We start from the raw sequence: 22,058 nt of genomic DNA, 5'->3' as shown, positions 1-22,058 counted from the left end.
GAATAAGACATTTAATTCATTTTCATTGAAAAGTCATTGGAACTAGACCAAAACGAATTGAGAGCGGACTAGTCAAAATATGTGCAAATGTTTTTTATCTTACCTGTGTTATGGTAATGAAATCTATATATGCGATAAATTTAGACGTCCATAACTTATAATCTTTAATACCAGACATATGTCTAAAATAAATAGTTTCTTTATGAATATTTATAACTTTGATGAACAATATTGTGGACCACTTATAAATAACACACTTGCTAAGTATTAGAATTTGATAACAAATACATGTATTTATTTATTTTGATACAGCCGTCTTAATATACATTTTAAAATAAGGGTCCAGTTTCTTCTGATAACAGCATTGTAAATGACCTTGATTAGTACTGGACAATTTGAAAGAAGAAGTTTTAGGTGACTGAAAATGGTAAAAATGAAAAGAAATGGTAACAATGAAAGGTAGCTAAAGTTCTGTTGTAATATTTGGTTTATAAGTCATAATGTAGGAGGGTCTTATCGAAGAAGTCAATGTGTAAAGGATCAACAACAGCATGATGACATAGGTCATTTTGAACATGTCATATGTTTCGTATGATTATATTCTATTTCTCCCTTCCTCATAAGTTGTTTTGTTAGTATCTACGCGAGATTATGTAGCGAATAGCATAGCAGTAAAGTTCATATATACTCTTTAATAGTTATATCATAAACTGATTTTTTTCGGGTCGTAGGCCGGTATTGAATTCACCTTTACTTCCTATAAATATCTAGGATGAATTTTATTTCACAGCTGAATAAATCTCTACATTTAGACTGGTGGATGAGACCTCCACAAATTTCCGAATTGAATAAACAATGTTTCCTTCAGGTGTGTGAGGTGCTCTAAGCTGTATTGTTAGACAGTATTAGACAGTTAGACAGTTGCAAGTCTTCTGTTGAAATAGCTTACGCTATAAACCTTAAACTCTCAGTAGTTAATTCGACTACAATCCTGCCAACTCTGCCACTCTGGTACGGAGTGATATCCCGTAAACAATTTACAATGGACACGTCCCTAGTTACATCGTTCCTTAGTCAACCCGTCCCCATTTGGGTCGTAGGATTTCAAAACGATCATTTCGTCCCCCACTTTTCGGCCCCTCCTTTTTAGTCATATTTGGTTTAGGTCAAAGTTATCCTAATTATGATTAATATAATCTGTATTATGTAAATATGTATTTTTTTTCGTAAAATATGTGTTCTTTAAAAAAATGTTCCACATGCAAATTATGAAAATTTTACTTTTTATTTTGCTTTGTAGATACCCGATGGCATGTATGAGTGCAGAGTGCATGCACGTTTTACAGCCTAAAGTGTTTATTGGCTTATGCGGTCGTGTACTTTTTAGCTCGACTTTTCGAAGAAAATGTAGAGCTATTGCACTCGCCCCGGCGTCGGCGTCGCCGTTGGTTAAAGTTTTTGATAGAGTCAAATAGCTTTGTTACTATCAAAGCTATTGACTTGGAACTTAAAATAGGTATTTATTATCAAAGTCTACACCAGGAGAAACCATTCTCATAACTCTAATTTTAATTTTGACAGAATTATGCCCCTTTATAACTTAGAATTTTTGGTTAAAGTTTTTGATAAAGTCAAATATCTCTGTTACTGTCAAAGCTATTGACTTGAAACTTAAAATACTTATTTACCATCAAAATCTACACCAGAAGAAACGATCCCCATAACTCTGATTTTGAATTTTGACAGAATTATGCCCCTTTTTAACTTAGATTTTATTTGTTAAATTTTTGATAAAGTCAAATATCTCTGTTACTATCAAAGCTTTAAAATTGAAACTTAAAATAATTATTTACCATCAAAGTCTACACCAGGAGAAACAACCCCATAACTCTGATTTAAATTTTGATAGAATTATGCCCCTTTTTAACTTAGAATTTTTTGTTATTTTTTTTTTTTGATAAAGTCAAATATCTCTGTTACTATTAAAGCTTTTGACTTGAAACTCAAGATAGTTACGTACTGTCAAAGTCTACACCAGGAGACACAATTCCCACATCTCTAATTTTAATTTTGACAGAATTATGTTCCTTTTTAACTTAGAATTTTTGGTTAAAGTTTTTGATAAAGTCAAATATCTCTGTTACTGTCAAAACTATCGACTTGAAACTTAAAATACTTATTTACCATCAAAATCTACACCAGAAGAAACAATCCCCATAACACTGATTGAATTTTGACAGAATTATGCCCCTTTTTAACTTAGATTTTTTTTTTGGTTAAATTTTTTATAAAGTCAAATATCTCTGTTACTATCAAAGCTTTAAAATTGAAACTTAAAATAATTATTTTCCATCAAAGTCTACACCAGGAGAAACAATCCCCATAACTCTGATTTAAATTTTGATAGAATTATGCCCCTTTTTAACTTAGAATTTTTTGACAAATTTTTTGATAAAGTCAAACATCCCTGTTACTACTGAAGCTTTTGACTTGAAACTCAAAATAGTTTTTTTTTTTATTATCAAACTCTACACCAGGAGACACAATTCCCATAACTCTAATTTTAATTTTGACTGAATTATGCCCCTTTTTATCTTAGATTTTTAAAAACAAATTGATTAAGTCAAATATCTCTGTTACTACTAATTTAAAATCTTTTGGCTTGAAACTCAAAATAGTTATTCTAGGACTCAATTTCATAAAACTACAAACCCGTGATAAGTTTTTTCCATTTAATAAATTATAATATCATGTAAACCAAAACATCATTCTAATTTAAGCGTAGTAGATTCAATTCAGAATAAAATGGAGCAAAATGGTCATGTCCGCAGTAGTTTCAGTCGTTAACAGCTATTGAAACTAAAAAATTCTCATGCATGGAGACAACCAAGGGCATATAATGAAGAAAACCAATCCCCGTTGCGCCCCCGATTATTTATACTTACCAAGCACGCTCCTCTCGTGCTATGAAATAATACCAGGTACCCCGTTGGTACCGTAATAGAACCAGGTACTCCGTTAGTACCATAATAACACCAGGTACCCCAATGGTACCAAAATAACACCAGGTGCCCCAATGGTACCATAATAACACCAGGTACCCCAATGGTACCATAATAACACCAGGTACCCCACTGGTACCAATATAGAACCACTGGCGCAACGTTGTGTAATTCCTACTAAACCTACTACGAAATATTCCTATAAAAATGGGGGAGTAACTATAAGAACGGCTAGCCCTTTTCGCTCTGGCCAGTTCTTAAACCAAAACCTAGTCCCAAAAAACTATAATGTTTTAGCCACATGAGGTCAATGCCTTCAAAGTTAACAGCTCTGACAGGCTTGGAGACTCATGTGTATGCAAAAGAGATTTTAATTATTTTATTTAATGCCCCTGTTCCTATCTGATACCCTCGATCGCCTCCAAGCATAAGAATTTTCCGCAGACACGACAAAGAAAGGAAAAGAAGATAATGAGAAGTTGAATGAAAAAGTAATGATTAAATCATATAACATGCATCAATAATATCAATAGACATGTATTAAGCATGGATCAACAAATACGATTTTTTACGGTATTACTATAATATAGTACACATGAAGCTACACATAAATTGCTAGAGTTAATGTTTGTTCTATTTCAACCCTAAATTTATTTCAGTTCTCTTAGATACATGAAATATTTTCATAACATATATTCCAATATTGTCAGAGTTCCCATGGCGCGTAAAATTAATATTTCACTCGAGACTGTAGAAAACTTGTACACATAAACCTAAAAGGCTGGCTTTCACACCACACTGAACTGATACTGTAATGTTTATCCAGACAAGATATATTCACCAAGTAACTCCAAATAGTTTAAGCTATTCAGTTCTGTATTGTTCCATATTTGTTTAACCACAATTCTGCAGCAGTTCAGCTGTATACGTAATTGGTGCGATAGCTTACATGTCTCATTTGTATGCTTCCTGCCCGTTAAACAATGAACTGAAATATATAAGCAAACTGGGCGACAGAATAATTATGACAATCTTTATTAACACAAGGTAAAAATAAATCCTGGGTTTAACCAAATTAATATTAAATCTCGAGGGTGCGGTGGGTGGGTTTATGTTACTTCGACCTCTACAAAATCAGTTGTGCGCGACAACGTGGCGGTCACATGACTTTTTATACCGGTTTCTATCCCGTGAAATATCGCGAGTGTATCCATGGAAACGATCTAAGCGTCGCTTGGAATTATATATTACTTCCGTATATATGAAACTACGCTTCCAGAAAGAAATTGTAACCAGAATAAACTAGATTAATCGAAAATATTAATCTTTATTATTCTAGGACTCAATTTCATAAAACTACAAACCCGTGATAAGTTTTTTTCCATTTAATAAATTATAATATCATGTAAACCAAAACATCATTCTAATTTAAGCGTAGTAGATTCAATTCAGAATAAAATGGAGCAAAATGGTCATGTCCGCAGTAGTTTCAATAGTTTACATCTATTGAAACTGAAAAATTCTCATGCATGGAGACAACCAAGGGCATATAATGAAGAAAACCAATCCCCGTTGCGCCCCCGATTATTTATACTTACCAAGCACGCTCCTCTCGTGCTATGAAATAATACCAGGTACCCCGTTGGTACCGTAATAGAACCAGGTACTCCGTTAGTACCATAATAACACCAGGTACCCCAATGGTACCAAAATAACACCAGGTACCCCAATGGTACCATAATAACACCAGGTACCCCAATGGTTCCATAATAACACCAGGTACCCCACTGGTACCAATATAGAACCACTGGCGCAACGTTGTGTAATTCCTACTAAACCTACTACGAAATATTCCTATAAAAATGGGGGAGTAACTATAAGAACGGCTAGCCCTTTTCGCTCTGGCCAGTTCTTAAACCAAAACCTAGTCCCAAAAAACTATAATGTTTTAGCCACATGAGGCCAATGCCTTCAAAGTTAACAGCTCTGACAGGCTTGGAGACTCATGTGTATGCAAAAGAGATTTTAATTATTTTATTTAATGACCCTGTTCCTACCTGATACCCTCGATCGCCTCCAAGCATAAGAATTTTCCGCCACAAAATAAAAATGACATTAGATTTCTTAATATTTTTATTTCCCCAAAATTCTTACTTAAATCTGCTTGTATTTCCATTTTTCTTTGTTTTTCGTACATTCATTTTCCCAAGTAAGTTGTATTCATCCCGAACACACGGGACCATTTATAGATAATGTACGCAAAAGCGGAGATGTCAGCAACCGATAAGCCGTAACAAGTTTTTAGTCATCAGTATGCATTTATTTTGCATCAGTAGTTATCTCCCTCTAACTCGCGCGATCTGTCAAATATGCACGTGTCAGTGTCTACGCATGCGTGGATCTAAAATTAGATGCATCTGGTTCCCGTTCCTGTTAAGCATAGCTGTGTAATGCGTACCCGATAAAGGAATCAAGAGTACATGTACATCGCGGAGTGTTATTTATAGTTTGATTTCGAGGTCATTGATGTTATTTACTTTTAAAATTATTTAGGTAAAGTAGATCGATATTATGCCGAAGACTCGTCGAAAAACTGAATTATCATAACGTTAAAGCTGTTATACTGATAATATTTTACGGTTTATTTCCATTTTTGATTTGAAATCTTTAATGGACGTACTTCATTAAAAGATATTGTGTTACAACTAGCTTTCTTTTTTGGGGGAGGGGTGGGTTATGGGTATATTTTATACGACCTTGTGACGTCCAAAAACGTATTTAGCATCCAAACGTTGTTTAAAATAACGTTATGTAAATGTGCAGAATAGTATCCGTTTGATGATGTTTATTGTTGCCTGTGTATTTCACTGTCTGTGTGAAATTGCTCATGATTAAATACCCACAACCTATCGTGAAATATTGATATTCCATTACATTTTTTAAAGAACTGTAACCACATTTTAGATCCAGTTTGATCCCCTTATTCACCCGGACATGATTGTAAGATTGTTTTATGCCGCAAGTAGAGTTTATCAGCCCAAAATGGTCTACCGACGGCGATAGCGCGGCAACAGAAATTTAATGACCCAATTAAGGACTGTATTTCTTTAAATGTTACTAACTTTTTGGACAAAATGATTTCAGTTTTTTGAACTACTTCAGTAATTTTTGTGAACGGGATTCGAACTTCCATTTTTTTGAGAATCTAATTCTAAACCTAACATTACTTGAGTTGGGCTTTCGGTCTTCTCGTCGGCGAGAGGCACACCTAACTCTTGCATGACTGACTGAAATACCTGCATGACTGCTTTATAAACGTTTCCTTATTTTCACCGCCTAAAAAGTCGTCAAGATAATGTATCATGTGGCTTGACTGCGTTCTTGTTTTAACACAAAATTCTAAAAAAGTATAAAAAATTTCAAAACGACTCGGAGAAATATTGCAGCCAAATGGTAAAGCTTTATCAAAAATATATTTTGTCCTTGAACTTGAACCCTAATAGCTCGTAATTGTCAGGATGAAAAGGTAGCAACCTGAGCGCGTTTTTATGTCCATTTTGAAAAGATAACAGTTAAATCTCTAAATCTTGAATCATTTGAATCGCTTCATCGAACTCTGTGTATTTAACGGAGCATAGTTTTGGGTGTGGAGTGGCCTTCTGGATATGACAAGTGGTGGATTAACCTGTATTCGTCAGGTGTTTTCTTGGGAATAATACCAATTGGTGTAATTTGAATGTTTTTAAAAGAACTGCTATCAAATGGGCCACCAACTCGGCCAGCATCAATTTCTTTTTGAATTTAACGTTGAGCCACTTCTGATAATTGATAAATGGATTTAAGACTTTTTGACGTACGAGCTTGACGAGAGCCTGTGAAATTATTCTGAATCCCTATTTAAAACCATTCAAAAAGATGTTAGCATCAGAGGATTTATATTTTCTCAGTCAGAATTCTAACGCTTGGATTTTTATTGATGATTTAGCTAAGTTGACGTGTTTTTTCTTGCACTACAAGTTCATTCTCAATTTTTTCTTGCACCTCGGTGATTGCTAGGGTAGCCGCGCTGGCCGCGCCATGACCCACGACCCCGAAAGGAATTACCAAAATATGCATGGTCTCCGGAATTTGCGTTCGGTGACGTTTGTTGTGCGGTTTGAGGTTTTGAACCTATATTGCAGTCAAGAATTGTATGAGAACGACCGCAGAGGTAACAGACATGCTTGAACTTACAAATTTGCCAGTTGCATGTACCTTTATTGAAAGGTAAACAAATATTTGCCGGTTTTTGTGCAACCGTGAACTGTTTTGAAATTTCATTTCCGAGTGGCATACATCTTATCCAAAGATCATGGTTGATTATAGCCCACGACGACGGTACTATTGATTGGCGCATGCGGAATTGTTGATCATACACTTTCCAAAACTTTTCACCGTGACGCGACGCACATTCACGGATTATAAAAAGGTACTGTAAAAGCTCGTATATTTTATTTGGATGAGCTGTTAAGTAAATTGACATGTATATAATGAAAGAATCTGTCCAGCGTTCTACTGAGCCGATATCATCTCTACATTCGTTTGGACGGCATTCTATCGTGCCGTTATTTGATAACCTTAAAGTACTACCGGCAGTAAATTCGGCAAGATCCACCGCACCCTTCAAGAGTAAAGATAAATTCACAAATTCGCCTTTACAATTTTTTTTTGTTTTAGGCTGGAGGGAACATGTAGAGCAATATCATCTTGAGCTAAGCGTGCGACGTTATAACCTTGTAACAACAGATTATCAGAGTTTGATGTTAGGTCCAATACCGACCTCATGTACGTTTCGTCGCCATTATACGCTTGCTGTTGCTCACTGCTGATAAAGCTTCGGTTCGAATTCGACATGGCACTGACGGTCGCAGTGTTTTCTGACGAGTTAGCGCTATCATGCCCGCTAGGCTTCTCAGCATTAACATTTTCTCTATTTTGAATATCATGCGATATTTGTGAGGCCCGAATAATTTGTTCAAAATCAATCAGATTACCTGAAACCGGGTCTGTTCCGTCATCCATGGCAGGTTGTCGGCGTTTCTCCCGACCGGCTCCACTACTGGAGGGCTCTATTGTATCTGCTCTGGGCCGTTTTCTTAGGCCTTGTCTCGTTTCTACCTGCCCTGTTCCCTCCTGTGCCATGGTCACGGGTCTGCGTCTCAAATTTATCCGTTTTCCTCTCCCTCTACCCGGCATTCCTACCAACTCGCTTATTTTTATGTTACTTCGACCTCTACAAAATCAGTTGTGCGCGACAACGTGGCGGTCACATGACTTTTTATACCGGTTTCTATCCCGTGAAATATCGCGAGTGTATCCATGGAAACGATCTAAGCGTCGCTTGGAATTATATATTACTTCCGTATATATGAAACTACGCTTCCAGAAAGAAATTGTAACCAGAATAAACTAGATTAATCGAAAATATTAATCTTTATTATTTTCTATCAAAGTCTACACCAGGAGACACAATTCCCATAATTCTCATTTTAATTGTGACAGAAATATTTCCCTTTTTAACTTGGATTTTTTTTTACTGGCAAAGCTCTAATTCAGAGTCAAGCACTGAGAAACGTCGAGCGCTCTGTTTTACGGACAGCTCTTGTTTAAGATACTCCTTGTTTGATATGATATACATAGAAGACAATGCTTATTAGAAGGCAATACTAAACGTTTACGTTCTGTGATAAGTAACGTTTAGCTGGTTAGTCAAGGAAGTTATGAAGTTATAAAAAAATACCATGATATAAATCGTAGACTTCGAATAGCTTTGTTCTCTTAATACCATCGATTTATGGAACATCTTGCATCCTGAAATGAGAAGTTATGCAAAATATAAAAATTAACACATTTTTACTACATGTAGTTGTTAGATTATAAACAAGAAAAATTAAATTTAACATATTTTTTGAATAAATAAAATGACAAATTTGTAAGTAACGTAAAACTGTGCCTAGTATTTTGTTAGTTTGCATTTAGGTTTAAATTTCCTGATCGCTTGTAACGATATTTTATATTGACTTACCCCACCCATGCGTTTATTACGCAAAACTAAATATAGGCCTAAATTTAATTAATATTTTTTGTTGATTACAGCTTCATATCTGTATCATATCTGTATCTCATGGCCTTCTTCCACCTTCTTCAGTTGAGCTTTTATGCGTGTGATGCAGTTGCTTCATTTTTTATTCTCCTACCTTTGAAATATTTTACTATTTATTCATTTTCGTGATCGAAACTCTAGATAGTATTGTTTGCAATGAAATCCTGTTCAGTTTCAAAATGAAAAATCGTCACAAAATTGGGAAAACAATTCCGAGTGTGGGATTCGAACATATGACCCTCACAAATTCTTAAAGATTAACTATGTAAACTAAACGTATTGGTGAAGCCTGGATTTCTAAAAAAAGATAAAAACAAAATAATTTTATACGAAAATATATCGGTAACAAAATAAATTTGACTGGACATGCGGTTAACTCTGTTTAAGTCTTTGTTAATAAAATGAAATAAGGCACTGCCTCAATCGGGAATCGATCCGACTTTAACTCATCCCATAATATTTGAAAACATTTGAGGGTCCCCGATCATGTTGTTATAACTTCCGGCCTAACCCTTTTGTATATTTACTGATATTCAAGATGGCGTCCAAAATGGCCACCGAAAATTGCTACATTTCTGTATATGGAGTCTTATGGATAGGGGTGCTAAATTGTATACATCTTATTGAAATACACTAAAATGTATGATATGTTGTCAAGAGGATAATAAAAGGGTTATTTTTTATGAAACATTACTAATATACAAAATAGTGTTCAAGATGGCTGCCAAATGTAGTAAGATTTTTGTTTCAAGACTTCGTGGACAAACTGGCTATGTTATAATTCTTTTAACAAATAATCAATACTGTATTTTGAAAATGCATTCATACATTTCACTCTCTAGATTACAGAATTGCTTGATGCAGTGGCATTATGTGTAGCAGATAACTGATATTAAAAATGGCCGCCAAAATGGTTAAATTGCTGTATATGGAGATAACTGATATTCAAGATGGCATCCAAAATGGCCGCCGAAAATTGTTACATTTCTGTATATGGAGACAACAGCGGTTGTTAAGTGCTGTGTGGCGGCCGTAAAAAGTCGCCCCGACTTCATCTCAGTGTTGTTATATTTTCTGATCCTTCGGGAACATTGATTTCAACTCATTTAGATTTGAAGATTGAATACTGATTAAGCCGGTGCTAGGTGGGGGGAGGGGTGGGGGGGGGGGGGGGGGCGTGGGCGGTGTTGTATTTTCCATTACTGACCATGAACAGACACAATCAAACCGAGTCTGCAATTTTCACTGTTTGCCTTGTTCTAGATGCTTCCGAGAGATCTAATTTCTAGATTTTATTTACTTCAAAACAGCGGGTGTTAAGTGCTGTGTGGCGGCCGTAAAAAAGTCGCGTCGACTTCATCTCAGTGTTGTTATATTTTCTGGTCCTTCGGGATCATTGATTTCAACTCATTTAGATATAAAGATTGAATACTGCTTAAGCCGGTGCTAGGGGGACGTGGGCAGTGTTGCATTTTCCATTACTGCCCATGAAGAGACTCAATCAAACCGAGTCTGCAATTTTTTTACTGTTTGCCTTGTTCTCGATGCCTCCGAGGGATCTAATTTCCAGATTTTATTTACTTCACAACAGCGGGTGTTAAGTGCTGTGTGGCGGCCGTAAAACGTCGCGTCGACTTCATCTCAGTGTTGTTATATTTTCTGGTTCTTCGGGATCATTGATTTCAACTCATTTAGATTTGAAGATTGAAAACTGCTTAAGCCGGTGCTAGGGGGGCGTGGGCAGTGTTGCATTTCCATTACTGCCCATGAACAGACACAATCAAACCGAGTCTGCAGTTTTCGCTGTTTGCCTTTTTTCTCGATGCTTCCGAGGGATCTAATTTCCAGATTGTATTTACTTTACAACAGCGGGTGTTAAGTGTTGTGTGGCGGCCGTAAAAAGTCGCCCCGACTTCATCTCAGTGTTGTTATATTTTCTGGTCCTTCGGGATCATTGATTTCAACTCATTTAGATTTGAAGATTGAATACTGCTTAAGCCGGTTCTAGGGGGCGTAAGCAGTGTTGCATTTTCCATTATTGACCATGAAGAGACTCAATCAAACCGAGTCTGCAATTTTCACTGTTTGCTTTGTTCTCGATGCCTCCGAGAGATCTAATTTCCAGATCTTATTTACTTCACAACAGCGGGTGTTAAGTGCTGTGTGCCGTCCGTAAAACGTCGCCCCGACTTCATCTCAGTGTTGTTATATTTTCTGGTCCTTCGGGATCATTGGTTTCAACCCATTTAGATTTGAAGATTGAATACTACTTAAGCCGGTGCTAGGGGGTGTGGGCGGTGTTGCATTTTCCATTACTGCCCATGACAGACTCAATCAAACCGAGTCTGCAATTTTCACTTTTTGCCTTGTTCTCGATGCTTCCGAGGGATCTAATTTCCAGACTATTATGTATATACAGAAGTGCTAAATTGTATATATCTTATTGAAATGCACTAAAATGTATGTTATGTTGTCAAGTTGATTATAAAAGATTATTTTTATGGAACATTATTAATATCCAAAATGGTGTTCATGATAGCTGCCAAATATATTCTTATATGGTTACTGCCTAACGCCTCTAGTGAGTATTATGGTCAGGGTGCACGCCGGGTATTAGTGAAGAATAAAAGTTAAACTTGAAGAAGTCTTCCAGACATAGTGAAACTATGAGACGTAGCAGGATTGTTAAAATGTTGAAAACGGTAATAGATCTAGAGTAAAAGAAGGTTAAAAACTACTGCTATATTTAATACTGAAACAGGGCCACTGCCTACTTAGAGGATTCAAGATCAGACAGAGTCGCAATATGCGGGGTAACCTGGCCCATAGACTGTAGTGTGAGGGAAGAAGTCCCTGTTAACATGAATTTGGCGGAGACTGAGGGGTTGCATCTGTCTGGTAAACCTGGTTGGGGCTTCTTTGTAAGTTGGAAGCGGGATGGCTACAAGATGGTAATAAATCTTGTAGAACATGACCAGTTTGGAGTCTAGACGTATCTTCTTGAGTGTGCGCCAGCCTTAGGTGTTCTGTAGGTCCGTTACACTAGCTACTGTATCGTAAATGACCGTTTGTAACCCATCTGGCTGTGTGTCGCTGGACCATTTCCAGCTTATGTATGTTAACCTGTGTGTGGGGAACCGTACAGATGAGGCGAATTCTAAATGTGGTCTGACCTGTGTTTTGTATGATAGTGCTTAGACGTTTTCGTGTTTTGTTTTGATGTTGCGTTTAAGGAAACCTAATATTCTGTTTGCAGTTGTTGTTATTCTGTTGATATATGTGTTCCAGTTTAGGTCGTTGCTGACGTCGACACAAAGGTATTTTGCATCCTTAACTGGGGATAGTGTTTGACCATGTAGTTTATAGGGGAACTGGGTGGGCTTTCTGCTACGTGTGATGTTAAGGACCTGGCACTTGCTGGGGATAAATTCTATGTCCCACATTTTCCCCAAGTTTCTAAGTTTAGAAGATCATTTTGTAATATTTGGCAATCTGTGAGGTACATGGCTGTGAGGTGACTGTATCAGGGAAATCGTTAATATACAGCAGGAAGACATATGACGGTTGACCACGACAGACTGGGATCTGCCTATCAGGAAGGACCTGATCCAAAACACGATTTCTTTGGGGACACTATGTTCTTGGAGTTTGAATAATAATTTAAGGAGGTTGGCCTTGTCGAAGGCTTTACTGAAGTCTAGTAGGAAAAGGTCGGTTTGTTTGCCCGAGGAAAGATTCCTTGATATTTCATCAACAAGTTCTATTAGCTGGGTCTCACAGGACCGTTTTTCCCGGAACACGTGTTGCAGCTCATATAGAATGTTCTTTTTTGAGAAGTGTGTGGATAGCTAGAAGCAATAATATGTTCTAGGAGTTTGCATAGAACACACGCTACAGATATGGGCCGATAGTTTGTGGGGTCACTAGTATTACCTTTTTAAACTGTGCTGCAACATTGCCTTCGTCCATTACGATAGGAGTTGACCAATATTTAGGGATCTTTGAAACATCAGTAACACTATGTCATGGATCTCATATCGGAGCTCCTTCAGAACAATGGGCATAATCAAATCTGGGCCAGCAGCCTTATCTACCTTTAGGTTTTGGATAAGTTTCAAGATACCCCTGGGGTCAAAGACAATATCAGCCATAGTTGGGTATTTGGTTTTCCAAGGGCATTCTTACATAGTTGGGTGAGTGAATGAGAGCGCTGAAACTCCGGAAAAAACAGACTGAAACTGTTTATTCAGGATTGCTTAACCAATGCATTCCGAGTTAATTTTATTAGTTGTCTGTTTGATGTCAAAAATGTTCTTGATGTATGTTTCATAAGATAACATATTTTTATTTTGGATGAGGTGTTTGATAGTTTTAAATTGCCTGTAAAAAACAAAGACAAATATCAATCAGGAATGCCACGTACCAAAGACGCAGCCTCCCCAAAATGAAACCCACAGCACGCAGACGTGCACACCACAAACACACATACACGCGAACAAACACACATACACGTGCACAAATACTGATTCTACCTCTGTGCAACTTGACCTTTTGATACTGAATTCGATTTTTTCAAGACAACAATATTATAATTCCTTTTATATCAAATATTCAGGATTGTCCTATGGAAATGCATTTACACATTACACTCTTTGTCAGCACAAACTGGGTGTATTTGATAACAGATAAAGCAACTTTGGTGATAACCTGTTAAAGATGATAGACTCAACTGTTACATTCAACAGTTTACAGATTGGTTCTATCTTTACTCAATCGTCTGTCTCTAACCATTATGAATATGTGTTTATCACTGACATTAATGTATATGTAAAACATTTACATGACACACACTGATTGAAGTTGGTATCTATATCTAATCTGTTACTATTGCTTCATTAATAGACTTGATAAGCAGATCTTATGGAAGCATAGAACAAAGGAAAATAATAAAACATGTGACTGAGTTTTCTAATGCGAAAATGAAATGTGCTACACGCCTGACACATCTAACTAAAAAACAAAGAAAAATATCAAACAGGGAATGCCACGCACCAAAAACGCAGCCTCCTCAAAACGAAACCCCCAGCACGCAGACGCGTGCACCACACACACATACACACCCAAACGAACAACACACACGCACACAAAGCCAACACATAAGACGAAACGAACAAACAAAGGAACACAGTGGGGCACCGCCTTGGAACGGTCAGTGGAAAAAACACCACTGGGGAGCTTAAACCGGTTTATGGTGCACCTAACCTCACTCTTGCCCCCACCATGTTACAAAGACATAGGACAGTGTAAATAAAAGTAATCCCCTCCAGGTGAATCTCTTACACACGTAATGGAAACAAAAAGGCATGGCATGTAAAACACAAAAATGCTCGTGTATACATATATAAAAAACAAACATTAAGAACCAAAAACGTATGTACTCAATGCCTTTTCAGAAGACAGAGCAACAAGAGATACACCCTTAAGGGCCCGACGAAACAGGCCAGAAGACAAATATCAAAACAGTTCAGTCCTGGTAGGATTTAAAAACTGCTTATCATAGAGTCCTCCCCCTCTTCCGTCAGACGCAATCAAAGAGGGAAGCGTAGTGTCCAACTGTAAAGCGGGTCTCTATCATACATAGTCTCTGAATGGTCTTTGATTAAAACGGAACAGAAAATATAACAGTCTCTAAATTATTTTACAACTGCCACAAAGCATTGAAAATATACTCCTCGTTGCATACTTGGTTTTGTCAAGTCTGTTTTGTACTTCAAGATCACATGATTAGACATTGCAGATATTCATATCACCAAGAAACAATCAAGACAATATAAAAGTTATGTTTAATTTCTGTCTTCAAAGTTGAAACATACCCTGCTGAACGTAAAAACATATGAACTGCTGCGCCCTGGCCTGATATGATTTTAATCAACTGCAGAAAGAATTCAACTTGTCAAAACAAATTAAAATCTGTCAGCAAAAAGAGAAAAAGGAAGATACAGTACAGAAAAAAAGACATCATAATGAGAAAGAATATTAAGAACTTCCTTAGTCGATTGGTTAATGTCGCTAACTTCAAATCAGTTACCTCTCCCACCTCATAGTTTGATGCCATACATTTAATTGTCTGAAAACGGAGGTGTTCTCGCATTTGTTCATATATGCCACCACTTTTGTATGAACAAGTTATGACTTTTAAATTCAGTACATATCGTCACCTCAATGCATCAAAGTCGTATCTTATTATAAATTTTTAATAAGATACGACTTTGTCGCATTGAGGTGACGATATGGACATTACGTCTTAAAAGAACATTGGCCTTAAAAGAAATTATTTATGCGCCTTATACTTTATAGTCGTTTTCTTTCTCAGATTTTTTTTTCATGGCATAAATGGTAACAAGGGAAATAACTATGTCAAATACACGGATAAATAACCAGCTGGGAAAGTAAATATATTTGTAACCGCCTCGGTAGCCTAGTGGTAGAGCGTCCGCTTCGAGTGCGGGAGGTCGTGGGTTTGATCCCCGGCCGCGTCATACCAAAGACGTAAAAAATGGTACTAGCAGCTTCCTCGCTTGGCGCTCAGCATTTAGGGGATAGTGCTAGGACTGGTCAGCCCGGTGTCAGTATAATGTGACAGGGTGGGATATCATGCCACGTGTCTACGGCGTGATATTCCAGTGAGGCAGCACTATAAAGTTGGGCATTGTGCTCACTGCTACAAGTAGACACCGTCGTTTATACGACTGAAAAATTGTTGAAAAAGGCGTTAAACATACACAAATATATGTTGTGTACCATAAATCAAAAATGTTTAAGAAGTATTAAAAGGGACCACCTGCAGTTAATCTATTCATGCACACGTCACAAAGCAAAACCGTTTGGAAACCCGCATGAAATGTACTACTTCTGTTTGTTATTGGCCTGAACTTCCTTAATTATAGTATTCTTTGTTTCTTTTCACTATATTACTACATTTTTCTTATTTATATCTTACTATCCAGTCAGTATCAGCTTAATAACACGATATATGCTATTAGTAAATAAATATAAACCTAAATATCTGCTTTGGAGGCCATCTTGGACGCCATCTTGAATATCGGTAATCTACCACAGAAATTGCAACTGCATCAATCAGTTCTATAATCTACAGTCCCTTACGAACATTTGGATATATAAAAACCTTTGTTTACAGATGTAGACCAGTTACCTCTATAAGGAGGCATTATATTGCCTACCATTTGCACTATTATTAATATATACCTCTTTACATGTTTATACATTATCTACGTCGTCACTTTTATATATTATTTATGTGCGCGGTCTATTACTCATAGACCCTGTCTGATCATGTCTTCTTATCAATTTCATGACTGTCAGGTGAGAACAGCACATACGACGTGCAATTTCACGACATGAAAGTTCGGCGCCAACCATGTCAATGGCCTGATGACGTTGATCGTGCCTTAAACGTGGCATTCTTAGAGAGAATATTCAGGATTTTTTAACGTATTCCTTTTAGTCGACTGACTTTCAAGTGCGATGAATGATTTGTGATAGAATTTTCGTACATGTCGACATTGCTGGAAAAAACGTCATTTTGCACGTTCAGCTCGTGCCTCAAATGGGGTTTATCGAATTTGACAAATCTTTACACCAGTGACGTCGCAAATGCGTCAAAAATAATGTAGTCGTGTTATGCTTTTAACACAGTCTAGTGCGATTTTGTAAACGTAAGGGCCATTAGGGTGGTAAATTTTCATTGACGCTGAGTATATATATACAATAATATATGAATAAACTGATTAAACTAAACATTTGAAAAGAACTGTCTAATGACGGCACGGACCGAACGACACATTCTCGGAGAGGGATCTATCCTGACTTTCGTTGCTTCGCGCAGGATCTATTCCCTATCAATTTAAAGGTAGAGTTTGGAATAAAACCAACACTGCCCATATTTGTACTGCTATACAAGACGTTGTGGTTCGGACAAGTTATGTGGACGCTTGTTAGGCACAAGGAAAAAGCGTGTTCTTGCAACAAATCTAAAGTCAGACGCTCAGTGCACGTGCCGGAAGTACATCTTTTTTAATTCGGTAGACAAGTATATATCTCATTCAGTATATCGCATGTTACCGTAGAGGGATCGATCCCGATTTTCGTCGCTTGCACGAAATTACAATTTATATGCAAAATCATGGCCGTAGCGACTACTGAGGCGACCGAGGAATTTACCTTGGTCTTTTTTAATTGTTTCTGCCTCCTCTGCCTCGGTCAATTTTTTTTTCTGCCTCAGCTGCCTCGGTGGTTTCTTTTGCAAGGCCACTATTTTTGGTATCCAAGTTTTGTTTTGCATTTGCTGTATGAATTACCAGCCGTTCTTCAAACATTTGATCTCAGTTTGAGAAGTATTATTCGAATAGATGTGTTATGTATTTATGGAACAAACTATAGCATATATCTACGACGTCACAACGGTGTGACGTATGTGAGATGTGAGCTTTTCAAATAAGTGTTTTCAATATTTCCCAGGCTCAGCATCATCGGAAAATACCAGCCTGTAGAGGTCATTCCCGGGTGCGTAGCGTTGAATACTCACTGCTGATTGCGCTAAGTAACATTTGCAATCAAAGCCTAAAAATGGGGGATAAAAGATCGAAAGAAGTCAGAGATCAGGCGAGGCCGGTGTTTGTGCATATATTAGTAAACTGTATTATTGTAGATTTGTAAATTTCGGAAGTAAATACAGGGCTGTTGCTTGACTAATTTGTTTGATATTAAATACCACATATCTCAATCTCCTTCCCTGAGTAAAAACTGTTACAAATTATTGCATCTATTTCGGACTCCTACTTGCAAGGTCATGTTTAATAAAAAAGAAATAAGATCTCGATTTTTCAGTCGTTCAGTTTTAAAAACTGTTCCACGTTTTAATGCTATTTATAAGCTAGTTCAACGAGTGGTACTACATTCGGTTTCATATGGAAATCTGAAACTACGGGATACGGTCAAAACAAATGTTTTATATTTACCTTATGCAGATTTTGGTACTCCTAATCCTGCAGCTTAGTAAATATTACACAATTGTCATTCATATAATAATTTCTATTGTAGTCGCGCTTTTTAATTTCACTGTAAATGTTCACCGTGCTCAAAAGTAGATGATACCATACTGGTTTATGTCAAAATAAGTTTTACCGCTATTGCAAAAAAGTGGATGACAGATAAATATAATTTGATATCCTTTCATGATCCTTTCAACATTCCGACACGCAGCTGAAGAAATTGTAGTAATCTTCAAAAGATATAATGGCGGTCAAAATATGTTTACTGTGTACAAATACAAAAACGGAACTTACAATACAATGGAAAAATTGCTTTTAAATGTAAATAGCGAAATGACTGCCGCAAAGTAAGTATTTTGCGTTTCAGTTGCTTGGATCACATTACTATGTTATATGCACATAAGCTGCAGCATCATTGTATTTGTAAAACAAAATGAGAAAAAAAGCTGTTGACAGCTGCTTTCTAATGATATTAAGAGACAGAAAGTTCTTGTTGCACGTTTATATTTTACCATTCCTTCAACATTGTACGAGTATTTTATTCTAATAAAAAGTTATGATACTAGAATAGCTGCTTAATTAATACCTGTGGTGACCGCTACGGCAGGATGTAATGTATACCTGTATCGCAGTTTAACATTAAATGTGTGAAAAAATGTCTCTTTGAATCTTTATTTCATCTAACACCTCATCTCTTCAGCCTTTAAATTTTATTTATTGAGTTTCTGTTGTTTCTATATACCCGTTCATATTACATATCCAGCATATCCGGCAAGATAAATATGCACCCATTCTAGTTAGCAGACATATCGAGCAATGCGCTAAAGATTGCAACACAAAATACAAAATTTCCCCTATATACCGACCACCATAAAATAACAGTACTCTACGAAGAATCAAAGAACACCACTTTATTAAATTGTTTCAATCATCACTTAACGCTTTAACATAAGACCTGCCAATACATTAAATAAATAATTGTACAAAACATAAGCAGCGTCATTTCTAAGACGCAAGCGACATTAATGACGTCATTTATCTGAAGATCCCGCGTTGAACGGGTGAAATCGGTTATTTATTTCTTTATTTGTATTGATTTTTAAATGTTTATAGACAATATTAAAATGTAAAGACTGGAGCATCTTTCTCCACATTACTCAAAAGAAAGAATCAAATCGAGGATTTTTAAAAAATATTTGATTTTAGTCCGTTTTTTCGTAACAATAATATATCAAGGAAGTTAAATACATTAATCTAAAAGAGAATGATTGCCTTTTGCGTATTTATTAAAAAAATCAAGGTTTGGTTTCAGATTTTTTTGCTTATAAAGTAATACTCGGTTTGTTTTGACAAAATGGCTGCCTTAAACCATAATTATAGGCACAGTTTAGCTCAAAAACACTCGACGAAAACCATAATATAATACTTTATCTGCAACATTTTAAGAGCTTTGTTTAGAGGTCTGGTTAGATCAAACAGCCAATATGCAATAGAAAGTAAGAAAGGTGTAGCATAATTCTCTATTAAAATTGGAGCTCTGAGGAAACTAACGGCTTTAAGTAATTCATTAAAGAAGCCCCAATTTCACGAAAAATATCGTAAGTAATTGCTTAGCTAAGTCTGTTATCTCAGATGATTGTCTTTGCAATTTATGCGTTTTCAGTGTTAAATGTCTCACCTATATGTCGTAGGGTAAATAGCGGTATCGGTATCTTTTCATGTTTTGTTTGTTTTATTTCATTTTCCCCATTTAAATCATGTCTGGTGTTCCGTACTTCTGCCAAATTACTCTAATATTCTATATACAAACATACCTGCATTAGGCAGCCACCCAAGGGATGCAGCCAAACTGGCTGCTTAAGCCAGGTGACCGCTGATCGGAGGGGCAGCCAGTATATGGACATGTATATATTTTCAATCAGGACTTTAGCCAATTTCTTTTTCGTTTTACTCTTACCAATTTACCAGGACACATTGACTTGCCTTCACAATATGAATGGCCTTCTTAGTAATAAACAACTCGGGCGTGTATTTTACAACAAAAAAAAAATGATTTTCAAAACTTCAAAACAAGTCTGTTTACGATTTCGCCAGTTTGGTAAGGGAAACTACTCTCCGCGCTTGTTGTCCACGCTATATTATAAGACTTTCGTTACGTTCCGTAGATCGAGTGGTTTACATTTCTTTTAAACAAAATGAATTTCATATAAATTTAATATTTTTTGATGAAAGAAATATAAAAAATATCACAAATATGATTCAAAGTAAAGATCGAGTATTATCTTTAACCGAGATCAAACTGCGAACATAAAAATTGACACGAGGTAACATGATTATTTCCGATAATTTTTGGCCATTTGATCGTAACAATTCTTTTTTTGGTATCAGTTTAAATTGAGAAGCTCATGCCATTTTGTTGTTTTCAAATATCAATAATAATCAATAAATTTCCTAACAATAACTTCCGATTCAACTGCGAAAAACAAGTGTGAATTGTTTTTTATTTTCTATTGTGTTTGATTGGCGATTAGATTTTATGATCAAACATTACAACATCTCAAAGTAATTTGAACTAGAAAATGCTTTTGTAAAAAAGCGCATGTCTCCCCCAATGCAAAGTCCTATAGGCAAGAAGTCAATAGGGGTCAGGAGCGAAAGTCAAAGAGACACTGATGGTTGGCTGCAATAGGGATCATCTACTTGGCATGTCCAGTCATCTTGCTAAATTTCAACACTCGTGGCCTAGTGGTTCTCAAGTCACTGTTCAGGCCCCTGAGACCTTGACCTTTGATCAAGTGACCTCAGAATAAATAGGGGTCATCTACTCTGCATGTCCAATCATCCTATTAACTTCCTGAGGCCGATAGTGTAACATACCTGCTGCGGCGAGATAGAAATTTCCACCTGACGTCGAAGACATTATCTGATCTTATCATAGTCACACTCGCATGCGGTCAATTGAAATAATGCAGGGAACATTATTAACTTTTGTGTAAGTTTAAATAAACTAACAAAATCTTCGAAGTTTAAACAAATATTTTTATGTCATATTTCGCCCGTGGCTTATATCCAAATTGAATAATAATTTCACTTCGAAATATTCACAATTTAAGCACACCTAATGCGTTTGATAAATATTTGAACATTTCTGCTTTTCTTACCTTTTTCACACGTAAACACATTATATTCCCATTGATAGATACGTTATTTACACAGGATATTTAAATCAGTATTACTTGAAATTTATACCTGTTTTTGTGTGAATATCGAGGTTTATTTTGATGTATAATCTATTTCTGAATATGTACATAAATATTGTGTGAAACGCGCTTAGACAGTTAAGTTGCAACATTTACATCCATGGTTGAATAATCATTAAATTTACAAACATGCATTTATTTACATACATTTTTGTTGTGTTTTATGAAACATGTTTTGGTGTGTTATTTGTATCCATTTGTATCGTATGCGATATAAATGTACGAATATTTCAGCCTTCTAAATCTTAGTATTTCCCGACCATTCATTTCTCTGATACTGGAATTTCATCATCGGTCTCATCACCCGACGGAGCTGATATGTCAGAATCAGCATGATAATGAATATTTTCTTCATTTTAAGAAAGATCTCTGGCCAACGACATTATTTTACTCTTTTGAAAAAATGTATGAACAGTATGAAAGAAAAAAACACAGCGGAGTTCGTCTTTTTATTTCCTTTACATAACCGCATAATTATAAACATTTATTTTAACAAGGGAACTGATTAGTAGCACACTTAGTAATTATAACATCTGAGAAATAATAACCAGAATGCAATATAATCTTGCTTTTATCAGATTTA

The 22,058-nt window shown here is 36.2% G+C and overlaps 1 protein-coding gene across 3 annotated transcripts in view; it reads right to left on the bottom strand.

Moving 5' to 3' along the window:
* Positions 1-21,540, bottom strand: part of LOC128550887 (uncharacterized) — a 29,032-nt gene extending 7,492 nt beyond the window's left edge. Inside the window, exons 1-2 of one of the 3 annotated variants that reach the window (XM_053530850.1) lie at positions 21,465-21,540; positions 8,782-8,852 (exon numbers count right to left, since the gene is read on the bottom strand). In XM_053530850.1, coding sequence (XP_053386825.1) covers positions 8,782-8,852; positions 21,465-21,525 — 132 coding nt within the window. In that variant the 5' untranslated portion in view covers positions 21,526-21,540. Of the gene's footprint in view, positions 1-8,781; positions 8,853-18,182; positions 18,368-21,376 lie in introns of those variants that run through there. The other 2 variants (XM_053530852.1, XM_053530851.1) reach the window with 2 other exon arrangements.
* Positions 21,541-22,058: the final 518 nt, after the last annotated feature.

Source organism: Mercenaria mercenaria, chromosome 19, assembly GCF_021730395.1.
Source record: "Mercenaria mercenaria strain notata chromosome 19, MADL_Memer_1, whole genome shotgun sequence".
NCBI lineage: Eukaryota > Metazoa > Mollusca > Bivalvia > Venerida > Veneridae > Mercenaria > Mercenaria mercenaria.
Note: the sequence above shows the minus strand (reverse complement) of the source record. Positions and strands in the feature narration are given on the sequence as shown.